Genomic DNA, 20,997 nt, shown 5'->3' with positions numbered 1-20,997 from the left:
TAAACATTGACTTTGCCGGTACATGAGGGTAATAAAAAGAAGAAGAAATCATCAATTTATCTATTTATTGGTAAAATTGGTTGACACACAGAAAGTATCGTACAGTTTCTTATGAATACAAACTCTCCTTTTCTCCTTTGATTGATCTCTTTGAGAATCCGATCCAGCATACCACTGCCACCGAGAATTAGTGGAAAATGGATGAATTGAAATATGGTGATTCTAATTTGATCTACCGCCTCCTTTTATGACTATTTTCGAACTTTCAATTTCTCGTTTATTTGAGACCTTCTGGAATAAATAGACTTTGAATCAGATCGCCGTAAAGAAAAAACAGATACAAAAACACTGATGAGCTACATCAAATAGTCAAGAAGAGCGAACTGAAATCAGCATCCAGCTTTTCCGGTTAAAGATGAGAATCTCCCAAACGGAAGAAAGTACAAATTTACATTTTGAGAGGAGAAATCATTATGCCTACAGAAGCTTCTTTTTGTTGCTGGTGCAGTTGAACCGCCACTTGCTTCTGCCATGATGTTTGCAGTTGCCGTAGTTTTGAAAATCACAGATCTAGATCAGAGATGAGGGAAACTATTGTTGTTTGCTTTAGGGTTTCTCCGTTTCCTTACTACACTTATAAGGGTCAGAGTTCTGCCTTTTTTGTTTAGAGTGGTTGATTATAATTTCATCTAACGGATGTAGCTTACTGTTTCACTAACCGTGTTTCCACCTAACTTGATCAATTTGCGAGGTCGCTTCCAGACTTTAGGTCCATGACTAGTTTCAAAACAGGTTTGGTAACTTGGTGAAAGTCATAACTTAAAAGCCCATGAGCCTTTTAGCCACTCCAACCTTAGAATGTGGCTCACGATCTAAAATTTGCCAAGTGATCAAAAAAGTTAAAATTATACCAAGTTGCTATAAATTATTGCGTGCACCAAAATCTATCTCTTCACCCAAAATCAACATGTTACTCAAATTTGATTGTCACCGTAGTCCAAAATGCCCAATAACCGATTGCTGATACAAATTTTGCTCAATGACTCATTGTATGTCTCATGAGTCGATTTTTGTACAATAACCTCAAGTTGATCAGTGTGACTAAAAAATTGCTAAGTGACATAAAGTCTGTCAAATGGCGGAAAATTTCAAGCTTTGTTATTCTTGTACAGTGACCTCTATGTAACCTAGCTAGTTTTGATATCAAAACTCCATGACATCAACAGACATGCCAAGGTTTGTTATTTGTCTGAACCTACCCTGTATAAATACTTCTGTTTTACAAAGTTGTGTTTCTTATACGAGGCCATTGATTTATTTGAATTTTAGGTGATGCTGAGCTACACAGTGAATTGGAGCGATGGGATGAAATGCTCAAAACAGATGCAACTAAATTATGTCATGTCCATAATTGGTCTTCGAAGGTAGTGAAAACAACACTGTTATTGATGCATATGAGTTGAAGGTATGGATTTCTTATTTGGTAGTGCATGTCTCAAGTTGATAGCATTGGAACTGAGTTGAAATTCTATTTCATGTAGTCAGGCTTTAGCACATTCTTGAGAGGATAGCCTTGATGTCTAATTCTGCAACTACATAGAGAAACCATCTTTCGTTGCTTGGAGCATCTTCACTGGTGGAGCTCTAACTGCTAATCTCCAGGGAATTTCAGATACATAACAAACCTGAAACTGCCATTAAATTACAGAGATATTTGGAGGAGTGTTAATGGTGCCATGACAATGGAACTGCACAAATTGTTGGAGTCTATCTGGATATCTTGAGGGAGTGTGAATAGGCTTCTCAGAGAAGATCCGACTAGTAAGCAAAAATAAAATCAATTGCTGCTAGATATATTATTCAAAATTTGGATAGATGAAAATTTACCAACGACTTTGCAATTGCATGCTATAATTATTGGTAACTCTCTGCCAAATTGTGTACAATTATATTCTTAACTGATTAAGGTTGCCAAAATAATTATTTGTAGTATAATCTCTTCTCTAATTCTTTGAATTCAAGATCTGATTCTTCCACCAGGGATATCACCTAATGTTCCATTTACAGAGGTAGGATTGTCTGTGGCCTAACCTCCTACGCTTGCAAACTGCAATTGACCAGCCAATTCAATGAGTTCAAGTTCATATACATAAGCCTCTGTCTGTTTTGTTGTGGTTGTGTGACAAATTTTTTAATCAAAGAAATATTGAGGCATTGATTTTGAAATTTTCTAACATGACATTTTTCCGGCCATGTAACAACATTTTGTAAGCAACTTGTATGAGCATCTATTTCCCGCATCAACCTCATCAGTTTCTGCAAGTATGTAAGTATACTCTTATGAGATTACATCCTAAATGCGGTCTTTTCATGAATAAAAATGGAGTTAATCAATTTATATGTTTGACACAACCCTTACAAATTACAATTTCTTATACGAAAACAAACGCTTCGTCTCTTCCCCTTTGATTTGTCTTTGAGAATCAGATCCGGCTTAACATTACTACTACAAATCTTGTCGGGAATGGTTGAACAAAATGTGATGAAGAACCTTTGGATCTTAATAGTCTCTTGTGACTTTTTCCCGAACTTTTATGTTATATTTTCAGCAATTTAGACCTCGAATCATAAGATGTGAATCATCCAACAAACGGATCTATCTGATCATTTATAAAAAGTGATCTGGAAAATAGGAGAAATCATTATGATAACAACTTCTTGTTGTTGGTGCTGCTCCTATTGAACCACCGCCACTTGCCTTCCAGACTTTGTGTCCGTGCATGACTAGTAGTTTCGAAACAGGTTGGTAACTTGGTATAGGACTCGTAACTTAAAAGTTCGGGACCATGAAGTTATTAGCCATTCCGCATCAACCAGCTCATAAGTTTCTATGGGTAATAAAAACATTGAAATAAAACATTTTTGGGTATGCTCTAGATTACATCATGAATTATGGGGTATTATCATTGATAAAATGATGAATATAAATAAAACAGGATTACAGTCTCTGGTATGTCCAGATTAATCAATATGAGAACTCATAATTTTGTTCATGTACTGTGATCTTACAAATTACAGTTTATTCATAAATACGAAATCTTCATCTCTTCCCACCTTTGATTTCTCTTTGAGAATCAGATCCGGCTAGAATTGGACGGAACGAGAAGGGTTGATGGTTGAATCGAAATTTCTTATATTCTCCGTCAGCGATAGAAGCAGAGACAGATAAGGATCTAGCATATAAGTTTTTCTAATTGCGGAGTTTCAAGTTCAAATTAAATCCAGGTTTTGGGAGGAGATATCATTATGCTAATAGCTTGTTGTTGGTGTTGGTGGTGCCGCCACCACTTGACGAAGGAAAGCTATGGCATTTGAGATACGGGCATCTCAACTACAGATCCTTAAAGGTTCTAAAATCAAAAGGCATGGTAATTGGTCTTCCCAATATCGACGGTGGAGATAAAGTATGTGAAGGTTGTATTCTAGGGAAGTTTCATAGACTTCCATTTACGAAGACATCGTGGAGAGCAAGAAGGCCCCTCGAATTGGTGCACGCTGATATATGCGGTCCGACAAGAACAACTTCACTCAACAACAGAAGATATTTTCTCTTATTCGTGGACGATTATACCAGGATGATGTGGGTGTACATTCTTGAGCAAAAGTCCGAGGAATTCACTAAATTCCTAGAATTCAAGGCGCTGGCAGAGAAGCAAAGTGTCCATCAATTGAAAGTTTTCCGTACAGACCGTGGTGGAGAATTTACTTCAAAAGAGTTTATCAACTACTGCAAAGAAAATGGAATTAAAAAGGAGCTCACCGTCCGATACACTCCACAACAAAACGGCGTCGCGGAAAGGAAAAATCGTACGATCGTGGAAATGGCTCGCAGTATGCTAAAAGCAAGGAAGCTACCCAACACCTACTGGGCGGAAGCAGTCAACACAGCAGTGTACATCCTTAATCGCTCGCCAACAAAAGCGGTTCACAATAAAACTCCATACGAGGGATGGCATAAGAAAAAGCCTGAGGTAACTTCTTTCAGAATTTTTGGTTGTGTAGCATACTCACATATTCCATCCCAACATAGAGAAAAGTTCGATGAAAAAGGAGAAAAGCTAATATTCATCGGATATAGCGAGGAGTCTAAAGCCTATAGACTTCTAAAGCCAGATACAAAGGAACTGGTAATATCAAGAGATGTAATCTTTGATGAATTCAAAGCTTGGGATTGGAATGATGAACCATATTACCACGAGTCTCCACTACTCATCGAAGAAGAGCCATATCTGTCACACCAAGAAGAAAACACTCCACCAGCAAGCCCGAGATCTCCTAGTCCAACACAACAAAGTCCAAGCTCATCTGACTCAAGTGCCCCACCTAGAAAGGTGCGTTCCCTAAGAGATATTTATAATGTATATAATTGTGCTTTTATAGCACTAGAACCTCAAAAATATGAGGAAGCGGCAAAAGAAGAAAAATGGAGAAACGCCATGGACGAAGAAATGCGAGTAATTGAGAAAAATAAGACATGGGAGCTCGTCAATCAGCCAGTTGATAAAGAAATAATTGGTCTGAAATGGGTTTACAAGACAAAATATAATGAAGATGGGTCAATTCAAAAGCACAAAGCAAGGCTATTTGCAAAAGGATATTCCCAGCAACCAGGAATTGACTACAACGAGACATTCGCCCCAGTCGCTCGCATGGAAACAATTCGGATGGTGTTAGCTTTGGCAGCTCAACTCAAAATGAAAGTCTACCAATTAGACGTAAAGTCGGCGTTCCTAAACGGAGAACTTGAAGAAGAGGTGTACGTTGAAAAACCTCAAGGATATATCCGAAAAGGAAAAGAAAAAATGGTATATCGTCTCTGCAAAGCACTATACAGTCTTAAGCAAGCACCGCGTGCATGGAACAGCAAAATCGACAAGTATTTCCGAGATAATGGATTTGAGAAAAGTCCAAGTGAGCCATCACTCTACATCAGAAAACAAGGTACGGACTTCCTAATTGTCTGTCTCTATGTTGATGATTTAATTTATGCCAGTACAAAACAAGAGATGACAGAAAAATTTAAGAAGGAGATGATGAAAGAATATGAGATGACAGACTTAGGACTTATGCGATATTTTCTTGGGATTCAAGTAAAACAATCTCCAGAAGAAATATTCATTTCTCAAGAAAAATATGCGGAAGACTTACTGAAAAGGTTCAACATGATGGATTGCAAACCAATTGCAACTCCAATGGGTACCAATGAGAAATTGGTAAAAAATGATGGAGCGACAAAAGTTGATCCAACCTTATTCAGAAGTCTAGTCGGCTCACTGATCTACTTAACAAATACAAGGCCAGACATCGTCAGTGCAACCAGTATTGTTTCTCGGTTTATGAGCGAGCCAAGCAAGTTACACTATGAAGCCGCAAAGAGAATTCTTCGGTATATCAAGGGAACGAAGGATTTTGGCATCAATTATACAAAAGAAAAAGATAATGATTTAATTGGCTTCACAGATAGCGATTGGGCAGGTTCTATTGAAGACCGAAAGAGCACATCAGGCTATGTTTTCTGTATGGGAACAAAAGTTATCTCTTGGAGTTCTAAAAAGCAAAGCACGGTGGCATTATCGTCAGCCGAAGCAGAGTACATAGCATCAACAAGTGCAGCATGTGAAGCAGTGTGGCTAAGAAGAATAATGACCGACCTACAACAAAGGCAAATGCAGCCGACGACTATCTACTGTGACAATATGTCAACAATTACAATGACAAAAAATCCAGTCTTCCACGGAAGGAAGAAGCACATAGAGCTACGACACCACTTCATCAGAGAGCTTGTAGAAGACAAGGAAATCGAGCTCCAATTCTGTCCAACACAAGAACAAAATGCAGACATTTTCACGAAAGCAATCACGGTGGATAAGTTCAATCATTTCAGAGAAAAGCTCAACATCACAAATTAAGAGGGAGTGTTAAAAATACAAATTAATTTGTGATCATTATTCTAGAATAATCTTGAAGTTCCCTAGACTAGGTAAAGCCCAATACATTCTAGAGTTTTTGGGCCTCAAGAGTCTTCTTTTTAGTCACATGTAATCTAGAGAATTCTTTCTCTAGAATTCTCTTAAGGCATAGTAGATCATAGTCTCTAGAATTTTCATTTCTAGAGTTTTCTTCACTAGGCCTATAAATAGGCACTCCATGGTTTCATTTTGATCATCAAAAACTCAAGTGAGTAACCAAGTAGTAGAGTGAGAGCTAGAGTTAGAGTAAGAGCCAAAGTGCCTCTTTGTAAACAACTAGTGGAAGCCAAAGTTGCTACACAAACCTCTTGTAACATTTTCATATTAATCAAAGCCTCACTTTCCAATTAACCAACCTCTCTTTCAAAATCATTTCCATAAACCCATCACATTTCCGCATTGCGCCAACACAATTAGCTTCTTGTTGGTGCTCTGGTTGAACTGCCGCCGTTGCTTGTTTCTCACTTTCTCTCATAATTTTGTTTTTGCCGTCGACAAGAAAATCTCAGATCTAACAGAAATGAGGATTGTTGTTTGCTTTAGGGTTTCTTTGTTTCCTTACTGCCACTACTTATTAGACATCTGCCCGTTCTATTCAGAGTGGTTGATTGTAATTTCATCTAACGGCTGTAGCTAACTGTTTGATTCCACCTAACTTGATCAATTTGCAAGGTGCCTTCCAGACTTTGGGTCCATGACTAGTTTTCAAAAAGGTTGGTTGTAGGTCATAACTTAAAAGCTTCAGACCATGAGGTTATTAGCCAATGCGACCCCAAAATATGGTTCACAATCTAAAATTTGTTTATAGTGATTAAAAAAGTTAAACTTACCTGGGTGCTCTCAATTATCACATGCCCCAAAATCTATCTCAACTGAAATTTGACTGTTATGTAGTCCAAAATGCCCAATAACACACTGCTGATACAAATTTTGCTCAATGACTCGATGTATGTCTCATGACTCATGAGCCTAAAAAATTGCTAAGAGACATAAAGTTTGTAAAATGGCCGAAAATTTCTAGTGGCCCAAGAATGTGAAACAAGGTTTAACATTTCGAATCGTGGGTCATAATGTTCCTCTTCCTCATGACCGAAAATTTGCTTATCAACCCCAAATTTTGAAAAGTGGTCTAATAGTATCTTGAGAGGATAGCCTTGATATCCGATTCTGCAACTACAGAGAAATCATTTTTAGTTGCTTGGAGCATCCTCATTGGTGGAGCTCAAGCTGCTAATCTCCAGGGACTTTCAGATTCATAACAAGCCTGAAACTGCCATGAAAACACATAGAGATATCCAGGGAGTGTGTCATGGAAATACACAGTCGCTATGTTGAGCAGAGAATCCACGGAGAAGCAAAAATTAAATCAATGGCTGCTAGATGTATTATTGAAATTTTGGATAGATTGAAGTTCACTAACGACTTTGCAATTATATTCCACGGGTACTATAATTATTGCTAACTCTGCCAATTGTGTAGAATTACTGCTAACTCTGCCAATTCTTTCACCAATGACGTAATCAAAATAACTATTTGCATTGCGTAATCTAAATTATCTCTAATTCTTTGAATTGAAGCTCTTCTGATTCTTCCACCAGGGGTATCACGTAATGTTCCATTTACAGCGGTATGAATGTTTGTGTCATCACCATCGGTAATGCAAATCATATATGTGCATCTACTTTCCGCATCAACCTCGTCAGTTTCTCTAGGTAATAAACACATTGAAATAAAACATTTTTCCGGTATGCTCTTGTGAGTCTCTGATACATACAGATTACATCATAAATGGGGTCTTTTCATGAATAAAATGATGAATAAAAATAAAACAGGATTACAGTCTCTGATATGTCCTATGAAACCTCATGATTTTGTTTTATACGGTGATTTCTTTTTTGGAAATCAGATCCGTCAAGATTTGGTCGCAACAACAACGAGAAGGATTGATGGTCGAATCGAAATGTGGTGACCCCAGTATTTGATATATTGTCTCCTTTATCATTGAATCAGCAACTGATGCCGATATAGGATATCAAGTTTTTTGAATTCCATATATGTTGAAGAATGAAATTCAGGTTTTGAGAGGAGATATCATCACTAATAGCTTGTTCTTGGTGATGGTGGTGCTGCTTTTGAACCGTCCGCCACTTGCTCCTGCCATCTATTTCGTTGTTGTCGTCGTTGAGCAGAATCACAGATGGGGTAAACTGTTGGTGTTTGCTTTAGGGTTTCTTTGTTTCCTTACATTTATAGAGTCAGACAACTGCCAGGTTGGTTTAGAGTGGTTGATTTTCTTTGATCTAACGGCTGTACCTTACTGTTTAAATGACCGTATTTCAACCTAATTGATCGATTTGCAACTTCAAGCCGCCTTGCACACTCTGGTTAGTGATACAGGTTGCCATCTACAGCCTATAGGCATCTACTGTGTTCAGCTCACTTATGTATAATCTGCTCGCCAAGTCCACGTATTATTTGTGTGCGTGACTGATGCCATGTGGACCTATAATCAGCCCATGATCCTTGCTATTTAAAGCCTGCATCGTGCTCACGATCTAAAGTTTTCCACTGACTGGAAAAGCTTACCTAGTTGCCAAAAATTATCATGTGACAAAAATTTATCTCTTGATTAAAATCAATATTTGAAACGAAATTCGTCACGGTAAATCAAAATGGCTAAAATTTGCTTACTCACCTAAACAGCTTACCTAAAATGTTTACCTAGTTGCGTTTAAAGCTTTTGGCAAATGAAGCTAAGATTGTAAACCGTCAATTTAAAATTATCACATAACCCAAATTTATCTGGTGATCTAAAATCTACATGTTAAACCTAAATTTATCTTGTGATCTAAAATTTATTAGTCCGAAATGCCTCGTAATTCTTACAATGAAAATCAAGTGTTTGATTATTGGGACAAAAAATTTCTATGTTAGACATTGGCATGGTCGAATCTTTTTTTGGGAAACAAAGCTAGCATTTGTCTAATGAGCAGAATTTTGTACAATGACCTTAAAGTTTGACCATTGATGCAGTGCGGAAGCGTTGAATAGTATTAACATCTAAAATCCATGTTTCCGAGATACCACTCTTCAGGAAAACTCTACTTTTTCAATTCATTCAAGACTATCTAATACTAGAACATAGAGCTCTTTATACAGATAACTCTAGTAAAACAATTAAATATTTCATAAACTATCAAAATACTCATTACCTAAAATAAGAGATATTTCTAAACTAATGAAATCTCTACGTAATTAATAATATTTCAAGAATATTCTTAATAAATAAAAATAACTAAATTTATTATAATATATCTTGCGAAATAATTGAAATAAATTAGAGGATAATAAAAATGCAAGCATATTTTCTTTCCATAAATACTCCACCATTCTCCCTTCTCAGAAAACTTCGTCCTCGAATTTTGATGGTATAATTGCTTGCATTTATGGTTCGCTGATAAAATTTGGATTTCAAGCTTTAATCCGGAATCCTACGAATCTCGCAGATTATGTGGAACTCCTTGAAATCCTTCCTCCTTGTCGCCAACGAGGTTTTTTCATCACGGGTCACTTCCTCCACTCGCTATAGCTAGGACCATGATGAGGCTTTTGCTGATGATGTATTACGGCCAGTTGGAGGGTGAGCGCCTTAACCTTCTGTTCTAGACATCTATTATATTACCGCTTGATCTTTCTCATCGTTGAGAGCGGCTCTTCGAACAATACTATTATCTCTTCCTCGAAACATGATGAAGGAGCGTTGCCTATCTCTAAACCAACTGATCCTGTGCGGAAGCGTTGAATAGTATTAATATCTAAAACCCATGTTTCCGAGGTTGCACTTTTGTCAGGTAAGTTGGCTTTTGTACTATTTGGTGGATATAGGTAACATTGAATTCAAGGGAGTTGTCTTTTTTGGGTTATTTAGCAGTCGGATGAATCATGAATTGTTCCAAGAAGAGGCTGCTGCAGTTACCAAATTACCGTCGTCAAGGATGGCCACATAGTCGGAGCGATTGGTTTATGAATTTGCATAATGGATGGGAGTTCGAACACCACAAGCATATATTTGCATTACCCCAATCAACTACTTCAGTGTTTTTCTTATTCGCCTAAAATATATATCCTAACTGTTCACCATTGCATGTCTTACTGATGGCGTGGTTACTCTTACAAGTGTTGTTCTTGCTGCACAATGAATTGGAGCAATGGAATGAAATGCTCAAGACTGATGTAACTAAATTATGTAAGCGGCACAACAATTTTGGTACTGGGTCCTTCGAAGGGAGTGAAACAACACTGTTGTTGATTCATATGATTTGAAGGTACGGATTTCTTATTTGGTAGTGTAGCCCTCAAGTTGATTACATTGGAACTGAGTAGAAGTTTTATTTCATTCATGTCAAACTTGGGCACATTCTTGAGAGGATAGCCGTGATATCCAATTCTGCTACTACAGAGAGAATCCATCTTTCGTTGCTTGGAGCATCTTAGAGCTTTAGCTGGTAATTTCCAGGGACTTTCAGATACATAACAAACCTGAAACTGCGATGAAAACACAGAGAGAGTGTGGATAGTGCCATGACAATGGAAATACAGAAACTGTTGGACACTAAGCGGAGGAGGTCTGACTTAGATTGCTGCTAGATGTATTTTGAAATTTGGATAGATGAAAGTACAATTACCACCAACTTTCTGCAGATTTGTGTAGAATTATGTTGAACGGTTTACTGTGAATTCTTTCCCGAGTTATGTGACCAATATTATAATTAGCAGTATTCTGTATTACCTCTAGCTAGTTCTTTAAATTGTAGATCTGATTCTTGCTAACTGTAATTGACCAGCCAATTAAACTCCAAGTTCATTCATATGCACAAGCCTATGTCTTTTCTGATGTGGTTTTATGAAAACTTTTTATAAGCAAATTTACCAAAACAAATTGATTTCGTGACAACATTTGTTAGCATCCATTTTCCGCATCAACCAGCCCTTGTGAGTCTCTGGTACATACAGATTACATCATAGATTATGGGGTATTTTCAGATTACAAAAAGAAGAAGAAAAATTAAACAGAAAAATCAAATATGAAAAGTCCCTCGTTTGATTTCTCTTTAAGAAGGATTGATGGTTGAAGTTCGTATATTGTCTCCTTCAGCATTGAATCAGAAACAGATGAGGGATCAACATATCAAGTTTTTTAAATTCGAGACCCTGTAACCTAGTGAAATTCACGTTTTGAGAGGAGATATGATCATACTAATAATAGCTTACTGTTGATGTTGGTGGTGCCACCACCTCTTGCTTCTGCCATGTATTTTGTTGTAGCCGACCATGAGAAGAATCACAGATCTATTAAGATGAGGTAAACTAGTGTTGTTTGTTTTAGGGTTTCTTTGTTTCCTTGCTAGTTATAATTGTGTCAAAATTAGCAACACAAGTTTCGTGACAACATTTGCAAGTAACTTGTCCGTGCATTTATTTTCCGCGTCAGTTTCTCTAGGTATAAACATTGACTTTGCCGGTACATGAGGGTAATAAAAAGAAGAAGAAATCATCAATTTATCTATTTATTGGTAAAATTGGTTGACACACAGAAAGTATCGTACAGTTTCTTATGAATACAAACTCTCCTTTTCTCCTTTGATTGATCTCTTTGAGAATCCGATCCAGCATACCACTGCCACCGAGAATTAGTGGAAAATGGATGAATTGAAATATGGTGATTCTAATTTGATCTACCGCCTCCTTTTATGACTATTTTCGAACTTTCAATTTCTCGTTTATTTGAGACCTTCTGGAATAAATAGACTTTGAATCAGATCGCCGTAAAGAAAAAACAGATACAAAAACACTGATGAGCTACATCAAATAGTCAAGAAGAGCGAACTGAAATCAGCATCCAGCTTTTCCGGTTAAAGATGAGAATCTCCCAAACGGAAGAAAGTACAAATTTACATTTTGAGAGGAGAAATCATTATGCCTACAGAAGCTTCTTTTTGTTGCTGGTGCAGTTGAACCGCCACTTGCTTCTGCCATGATGTTTGCAGTTGCCGTAGTTTTGAAAATCACAGATCTAGATCAGAGATGAGGGAAACTATTGTTGTTTGCTTTAGGGTTTCTCCGTTTCCTTACTACACTTATAAGGGTCAGAGTTCTGCCTTTTTTGTTTAGAGTGGTTGATTATAATTTCATCTAACGGATGTAGCTTACTGTTTCACTAACCGTGTTTCCACCTAACTTGATCAATTTGCGAGGTCGCTTCCAGACTTTAGGTCCATGACTAGTTTCAAAACAGGTTTGGTAACTTGGTGAAAGTCATAACTTAAAAGCCCATGAGCCTTTTAGCCACTCCAACCTTAGAATGTGGCTCACGATCTAAAATTTGCCAAGTGATCAAAAAAGTTAAAATTATACCAAGTTGCTATAAATTATTGCGTGCACCAAAATCTATCTCTTCACCCAAAATCAACATGTTACTCAAATTTGATTGTCACCGTAGTCCAAAATGCCCAATAACCGATTGCTGATACAAATTTTGCTCAATGACTCATTGTATGTCTCATGAGTCGATTTTTGTACAATAACCTCAAGTTGATCAGTGTGACTAAAAAATTGCTAAGTGACATAAAGTCTGTCAAATGGCGGAAAATTTCAAGCTTTGTTATTCTTGTACAGTGACCTCTATGTAACCTAGCTAGTTTTGATATCAAAACTCCATGACATCAACAGACATGCCAAGGTTTGTTATTTGTCTGAACCTACCCTGTATAAATACTTCTGTTTTACAAAGTTGTGTTTCTTATACGAGGCCATTGATTTATTTGAATTTTAGGTGATGCTGAGCTACACAGTGAATTGGAGCGATGGGATGAAATGCTCAAAACAGATGCAACTAAATTATGTCATGTCCATAATTGGTCTTCGAAGGTAGTGAAAACAACACTGTTATTGATGCATATGAGTTGAAGGTATGGATTTCTTATTTGGTAGTGCATGTCTCAAGTTGATAGCATTGGAACTGAGTTGAAATTCTATTTCATGTAGTCAGGCTTTAGCACATTCTTGAGAGGATAGCCTTGATGTCTAATTCTGCAACTACATAGAGAAACCATCTTTCGTTGCTTGGAGCATCTTCACTGGTGGAGCTCTAACTGCTAATCTCCAGGGAATTTCAGATACATAACAAACCTGAAACTGCCATTAAATTACAGAGATATTTGGAGGAGTGTTAATGGTGCCATGACAATGGAACTGCACAAATTGTTGGAGTCTATCTGGATATCTTGAGGGAGTGTGAATAGGCTTCTCAGAGAAGATCCGACTAGTAAGCAAAAATAAAATCAATTGCTGCTAGATATATTATTCAAAATTTGGATAGATGAAAATTTACCAACGACTTTGCAATTGCATGCTATAATTATTGGTAACTCTCTGCCAAATTGTGTACAATTATATTCTTAACTGATTAAGGTTGCCAAAATAATTATTTGTAGTATAATCTCTTCTCTAATTCTTTGAATTCAAGATCTGATTCTTCCACCAGGGATATCACCTAATGTTCCATTTACAGAGGTAGGATTGTCTGTGGCCTAACCTCCTACGCTTGCAAACTGCAATTGACCAGCCAATTCAATGAGTTCAAGTTCATATACATAAGCCTCTGTCTGTTTTGTTGTGGTTGTGTGACAAATTTTTTAATCAAAGAATATTGAGGCATTGATTTTGAAATTTTCTAACATGACATTTTTCCGGCCATGTAACAACATTTTGTAAGCAACTTGTATGAGCATCTATTTCCCGCATCAACCTCATCAGTTTCTGCAAGTATGTAAGTATACTCTTATGAGATTACATCCTAAATGCGGTCTTTTCATGAATAAAAATGGAGTTAATCAATTTATATGTTTGACACAACCCTTACAAATTACAATTTCTTATACGAAAACAAACGCTTCGTCTCTTCCCCTTTGATTTGTCTTTGAGAATCAGATCCGGCTTAACATTACTACTACAAATCTTGTCGGGAATGGTTGAACAAAATGTGATGAAGAACCTTTGGATCTTAATAGTCTCTTGTGACTTTTTCCCGAACTTTTATGTTATATTTTCAGCAATTTAGACCTCGAATCATAAGATGTGAATCATCCAACAAACGGATCTATCTGATCATTTATAAAAAGTGATCTGGAAAATAGGAGAAATCATTATGATAACAACTTCTTGTTGTTGGTGCTGCTCCTATTGAACCACCGCCACTTGCCTTCCAGACTTTGTGTCCGTGCATGACTAGTAGTTTCGAAACAGGTTGGTAACTTGGTATAGGACTCGTAACTTAAAAGTTCGGGACCATGAAGTTATTAGCCATTCCGCATCAACCAGCTCATAAGTTTCTATGGGTAATAAAAACATTGAAATAAAACATTTTTGGGTATGCTCTAGATTACATCATGAATTATGGGGTATTATCATTGATAAAATGATGAATATAAATAAAACAGGATTACAGTCTCTGGTATGTCCAGATTAATCAATATGAGAACTCATAATTTTGTTCATGTACTGTGATCTTACAAATTACAGTTTATTCATAAATACGAAATCTTCATCTCTTCCCACCTTTGATTTCTCTTTGAGAATCAGATCCGGCTAGAATTGGACGGAACGAGAAGGGTTGATGGTTGAATCGAAATTTCTTATATTCTCCGTCAGCGATAGAAGCAGAGACAGATAAGGATCTAGCATATAAGTTTTTCTAATTGCGGAGTTTCAAGTTCAAATTAAATCCAGGTTTTGGGAGGAGATATCATTATGCTAATAGCTTGTTGTTGGTGTTGGTGGTGCCGCCACCACTTGCTTCTTCCATGATTCTGTTGTTGCCTCCCTTGATGAGTCGCAGATCTATCAGAGATTAGAGATAAGATGAGAGATACTATCTGCCTATGTTGTCGTTTGCTTTAGGGTTTCTTTTGTTCCTTAGAGCATCTCCAATGAGACATTCTCATATTCCTATTAACTAAGCCACATAGGATTTATAGAGTTTTTAACCAAAATTCTTCTCCAACGGGATTGTGAGGATTAAATGTGAAGGTGACGTGGAAGGTAGTTACACCAACATCCTAAAACTCATCCTCTAGCTTTAGAGGTTTTTTTAGAGGATGTAAACATCCTAGTCACCAATATCTATGGTTATCAACAAATGGATCAAATATTTGATTTTAAAATTAAGGGTTTAAAAAGTTTCTAACCAATGTAAAATTATTAATGGTTGGGTCTTATCTTTTTCATATTCCTAAAATTATGGAAAAATTAGATTTTAGGATATCTTCTTATATCAACCAAGTAGGAAGCACATCACAACCTGTTGGAGAAGCTCTTACTTATAAGGGTCAGAAAGCTGCCCGTTTTGTTTAGAGTGGTTGATATAACGGCTGTCGCTTACTGTTTAACTGACTGTGTTTCAACCTAATTGACCGATTTGCAAGCCTCCTTGCACATATTGAGCAATGTGGTTGGTAATACAGGTTGCCATCTACAGCCTATGGGTATCTACTTTGTTCAGCTCACTTATGTATAATCTGCTCGCCAAGCCCATAATCCGCATTTATTTGTTGCGTGAGTGTTCCATCGTGACCTATAATCAGCCCCATGATCCTTGTTATTTAATGCCTGCATCGTGCCTTACGATCTAAAATTTGCTCACTGATCGGAAAGGCTTACCTAGTTGCTCCAAAAATTATCACGTGACACAAAAATTATCTCTTGATTTAAAATCAGTATTTGAACCCGAAATTTGTCATGGTAAATCAAAATGCCTAAAATTTGCTCACTGACCTAAAAAGCTTACCTAGTTGCTCTGAAATTGTTCACTAACCTAAAATGCTTACCTAGTTGCCCCGATAATTATCACATAACCCAAAATTTATCTGGTGATCTAAAATCAACACAAAATTGGTTAAAAAGACCAAAATCAACATTTTCTGGGTGAAAAAGACTTGTACATTTTGATACTGTTTAAATGGACAAAAGTTAAAAAAATACTGTTCAAATGGACAAAAATATAAAAATAGCCAGGATGTAACCAGTTTCATCCTACCCATTTTCAAATATTTTTTCTTATATTTAATTTGAACAAGATGTATCCAGTTTCATCCTTGTTATTTTTTAAGTTTAAGTCCCGATGAATCCAGTTTCATCCTTGCTATTTTTCTTTTGTCCATTTCACCCATACTAATTTTTACTTATCCATTTGAACCATGTTTTAAATTTTTTTGGACAAATAACCCATTTTCCGTAAAATCAACATGTTAAGCCTAAATTTATCTGGTGATCTTAAAATTTATTAGTCCAAAATACCTAATAACCCGATCCGTCATTGGGAATAAAGATTTTGCTTATAACCCAACATATGCCTAATGCCTCGTAATTCCTACAATGAAAATTGCTATGTTACCCAGAGACATTAGCATGGCAGATTGAATTTTTGGGACCCAAAACTAGCCTTTGCATCGTGCCCCATAGTTTACCTCATGACCAAAATCTGTATTGTAACCAAGGATTTGCTTAACTCAAATTTTTCCAAGTAACTCAGTTTTAACTTTGTAGCCACACGAACTCATAATCTGCTTGTTATATATACCTGAACTGAAGTATACCCCATAATCTAAAGTTTGCACCGGGCACTAAGATTTGCCCTGCAGCCCAAAGGAAATGATTGCATCATACCAAAAAAGCTTTCTACTATGACCAAAAGAAATACATTGATTTCCAATTTTACTAACACAGTGGAACACCATTTTTCTGTATGCTATTGTGAGTCTCTATTACATCCGGATTACAACATAAATTTGGGGAATTTTCATGAATAAAAAGAAGAAGAAAACCTGTAATCATTAATTTATTTGATTGTAAAATTGGTGGAGACACAGAGAGGAAAAGCCATGCTCTTACAAATTACAGTGTCCTATAAGATCGAGAGCTGATCTACATGAAGTATCAATCAGAACCAAAATCCCCACCAGCATCTAGCACCTTATCTTGACGAGAAATCCAAAGATTTGGAACAGACAAGTTTACATTTTGAGAGGAGAAATCATCGTGGGAATAGCTTCTTGTTGGTGCTGCATGATATTGAACCGCCGCCACCGCTTGTTTCTCTCATAATTTTGTTATTGCCGTCCATGAGAGAATCACAGATCTATCGGGTTGTTGTTTGCTTTAGGGTTTCCTTGTTTCCTTATTACTTATGACCGGTCAGAGAATCATTTGTTTCTGATTCAATGCCGAACTAGAACCTTTCGATTTAACCATCAACCCTTCTCGTTCCGACCAAATATGGTCGGATTTGAATCTCAAAGAGAAATCAAAGGTGGGAAGAGACGAAGATTATGACTTTCATAGTATTTCATAGTGTGGTTTCATTTCAGTTACAAACAAAATTCTCAAAAAAAAAAAATAATCTCAAAAATATTGCCACATAATCCATGAGTTCAATCTAAATAAAACCTAATTTCAAAAAATTAATTAACCTTATCAGATTCATTAAGCAAGAGTAGATAAGTCTTACTTCAAAATGACTTTATTTTTTCTCGTTAGGTATGTCCCAATTAATGTGGGTATACCCCAATCCGTCCAGTTTCCTTATAGCTTGATTTGGAGGTTAATTCCTAACTTGAGCCAAAAGAGTGCGCCTAAGCAGTGCCTGAACAGTCTGACGTAGAGGCCTGAATTTGTTCAGGCAAATAAGGTTGAAATTGGGAAACATACAAAATAGAACAGAAGAAAACTATTTTTGTGGATTTAAATTAAAGTGAAAAGTGTGCAGGATGCTTTGAGTGGTACTCTTCTGTAATCTGTACTAACCAATCTCAAGAAAACTAGCTAGACCGGCCTGTTTTACAAAGTCATATGAGAAACGTACTACTGTTGTACTGTAACTAGTTAGCTATTATATATCTCTTTCTTAAACTGTATGGGGGCATAACATTTTTCGTGATAATAAAATGGAAATTGAGATTAACAGAAAAATGGCTGAGACTTTGATAATAAAATGTAATGAACAAGATATAGAGACATCGTTTAATAAAAGTTTTGACAACAGTAAAATGTAAAAACCACAACAGTAATTAAAACGTAAACCCATAATCTTTGAAGCTCAGACAGCTAGGCTGCTAGGTACTACTACTCAAAACAAAATCATTAAAAAACAAACAACGAAATGAACTAGTAGAAATTTACTGCTGGTTGGGATTCTCCTCGTTTATAATATCCCAGACTTCCTTTTCTGTAATATCAATGAACCTTGACAACTCTTCAATGGGTACGGTTGGGTCTCTAGCAGCAGCACTAATGAACGCTTCTAATCCAGCATTCTTTGGGACTTCAGCAGCAGCAGCAGCAATGAGCTCATCCATTTCAGCAGTCACACTTGATCCAGGTAGGTCATCGGTGGACGGAAATTGACCTGCTACAGTATCAATATTACTAGAACTCCCTTGGTTAACAGGACGCTCTACTGCCAGAGGTGAAGTTGCTGGTTGTGTGGAAGCGAGATATACAGTTTTAAGATGCGCACCAGCCCTTCGAGCAACACCTAATACACCCAACACAGGATCCTTCTTTCGACATGTCGCTTCATGCAACAAGGTCTGTGCTGCTTTTTCACGATTAGACGCCCCAGCTTCGACTAATCTGATGAAATTAGCTAAACTACCAAAATGTCCTTCCACAGTTTGCATTACTTCAACAGAATTGATATGTTTGGCCAGTAAACAATTCTCAGGACAATCTCTCCCAATTCTGGTGCATGCTAAGCAACTTGTCTGTAATAAGAAGATTCATACAAGCAAAAAATAAACTATGAGACGAAATAATAAAAACATACTGAAAATATATTCACAGAATTGAAAAAGGAAGTGGGTTTCAGAAAATAAAAATGGGTTTTGAAAAAAAGAGTTTAGAAAAATTAGACAAAAATCCAAGAAAACACACAAGTAGACTAAGATATAATAGTTCTACAGAACTTACAAAAACAGAATCATAATGAAAAAAAAATCAGATAAAAAGGGTTTCTAAAGATGAAAAGGTTTTGAAAAAATCAGATAAAAATCAAAGAGAACATTGAAGAATAAACATAGAAGTAAACTCACAACAACAGTGACCCTAATAAAAAATGAAAATGATTTTCTAAATAAAAGGTTTAAAAAAAAATAAGATACAAGCAAAAAAGTCAATAATTAGATCCAAAGAAGCAAGCTCATCAGATGCAACTTACAACAACATGGATCTTAATATAAAGATGAAAATGGGTTTTCAAGATGGAAGAGTTTTGAAAAAATCAAAAGGAAAAGAACATAGAAGAACAAACATAGCAGCAAGCTAAGATCCCATAGATCATAATAAAAAACTAACATAATGGGTTTTCAAAATATATGGGTTTTGAAAAAATCACATAAAAATCAAAGAAAAACATAGCAGTAAGCTCAGATTCAAATATCATAGTTACAGAACTTAAAACAACATAGATCTTAATAGAAAAATGAGAATCGGATTTAAAGATAAAAAAAGTTTGGAAAAAAACCAGACAAAAACAAAGAAAACATCCAAGTAAACTCAGATGTATAAAGTTTCAGCTTCTAAGAATTAGATGAATAACTGCTTAAATAAACTGTTTAACTCTTTAGTTAAAAATCATACCATGATTTTCTGAGGGTGTTTCTCCTTCTCTCTCTTTCTTTCTCTGGTTATTCAGAAAGAACTGAAGAAGTAAAGAGGAAACCACTAGTATATAGTAAAAGATTTCAAGAACCACATACTGACTCAGGTCCTTTTCTGAATTTTATAGAGTTGTCCAAGGACCTACGGAAATTTCTAGTTTAATTTAGTATACTTGTGTCCGGGTACAAAAAATATGGGGCACGATGCAAACGTTAAACCTTGGTGCAGACTTTGGGTCCCATAAAAATATTCCGTCATGTGAACGTCTCTTCATAACTTAACAATTTCCTTGTCACAATAATCAAAAAATTTACTTAAACATCATTGTACAAATTACGAGTCATAAGGCATATGTTGGGTTTTTAAGCAAAATCTTTTTTCACAAATGACGGATTGAGTAATTAGTTATTTTGGACAACGATGACAAATTTCGGTTTCACGAGGTAATTTTTGGGGCAACTAGGTGAGCTTTCAAGGTCAGTGAGCAAATTTTAGATGGTGAGCAGATTATACATAACAGAAGTGATCTGAATGAAGAAGACCGCAACCTGTATCACTAACTACATTGGCCCAAAGTGTGCCAGGGGCCTTGCAAATCAAAGAAACACGGTCAGTTAAACAGTAATCTACATCTGTTAGATCAAAGAAAATCAACCACTTTAAACCAAACCGGCAGTGGTAGTAAGGAAATAAAGAAACCCTAAAGCAAACAACAACATCTCTTAATAGATCTGTGATTCTTCTCATTGACGGCGGCAGATAGAAAATAAAGAAACCCTTATGAATAGTAACGGAACGTTGAAACCCTAAAGCAAACAACAATAGTTTTCTGTCTCTCATCTATGATTTATCAGATGGGTGAAACAACAAGTGGCGGCGGTTATGTTAAAAAGTTTGAAACTCGATTTCTTTGATGAAAACATTACACGACTGAACTTACGAAATGCTGTCACCCAACCACCACAAATCAGACAGAGGCTTCTGTATATGAACTTGGACTCATGGAGAGTTCAATTGGCTGGTCAAATGCAGTTTGCAAGGGTAGGAGGTTATGCCACCGCTGTAAATGGAACATTACGTGATATATCTGGTGGAAGAATCAGATCTTCATTTCAAAGAATTAGAGATTTTAGACTACACAACAACTAATTAATTAACTATTCTGATTACCTTAAGCAATTAATAACCCGTGGAATACAATTGCAAAGTCGTTAGTTAATTTTCATCTAGTCATCACCAACATATTGACCCAAAG

The 20,997-nt window shown here is 36.4% G+C and overlaps 1 protein-coding gene across 1 annotated transcript; it reads right to left on the bottom strand.

Moving 5' to 3' along the window:
* Positions 1-18,041: 18,041 nt before the first annotated feature.
* Positions 18,042-19,821, bottom strand: LOC113319679. Its single transcript, XM_026567921.1, has 2 exons — positions 19,722-19,821; positions 18,042-18,847 (listed from the first exon to the last, which is right to left on the bottom strand). Exons 1-2 carry the CDS (start codon positions 19,722-19,724, stop codon positions 18,260-18,262), a joined length of 591 nt encoding a protein of 196 aa, XP_026423706.1. The 5' UTR covers positions 19,725-19,821; the 3' UTR covers positions 18,042-18,259.
* Positions 19,822-20,997: the final 1,176 nt, after the last annotated feature.

Source organism: Papaver somniferum, chromosome 10 (genome assembly GCF_003573695.1).
Source record: "Papaver somniferum cultivar HN1 chromosome 10, ASM357369v1, whole genome shotgun sequence".
In the NCBI taxonomy this organism is placed as follows: Eukaryota; Viridiplantae; Streptophyta; class Magnoliopsida; order Ranunculales; family Papaveraceae; genus Papaver; species Papaver somniferum.
The sequence above is the reverse complement of the archived record's forward strand: the minus strand, read 5'-3'. Positions and strand labels throughout refer to the sequence as shown.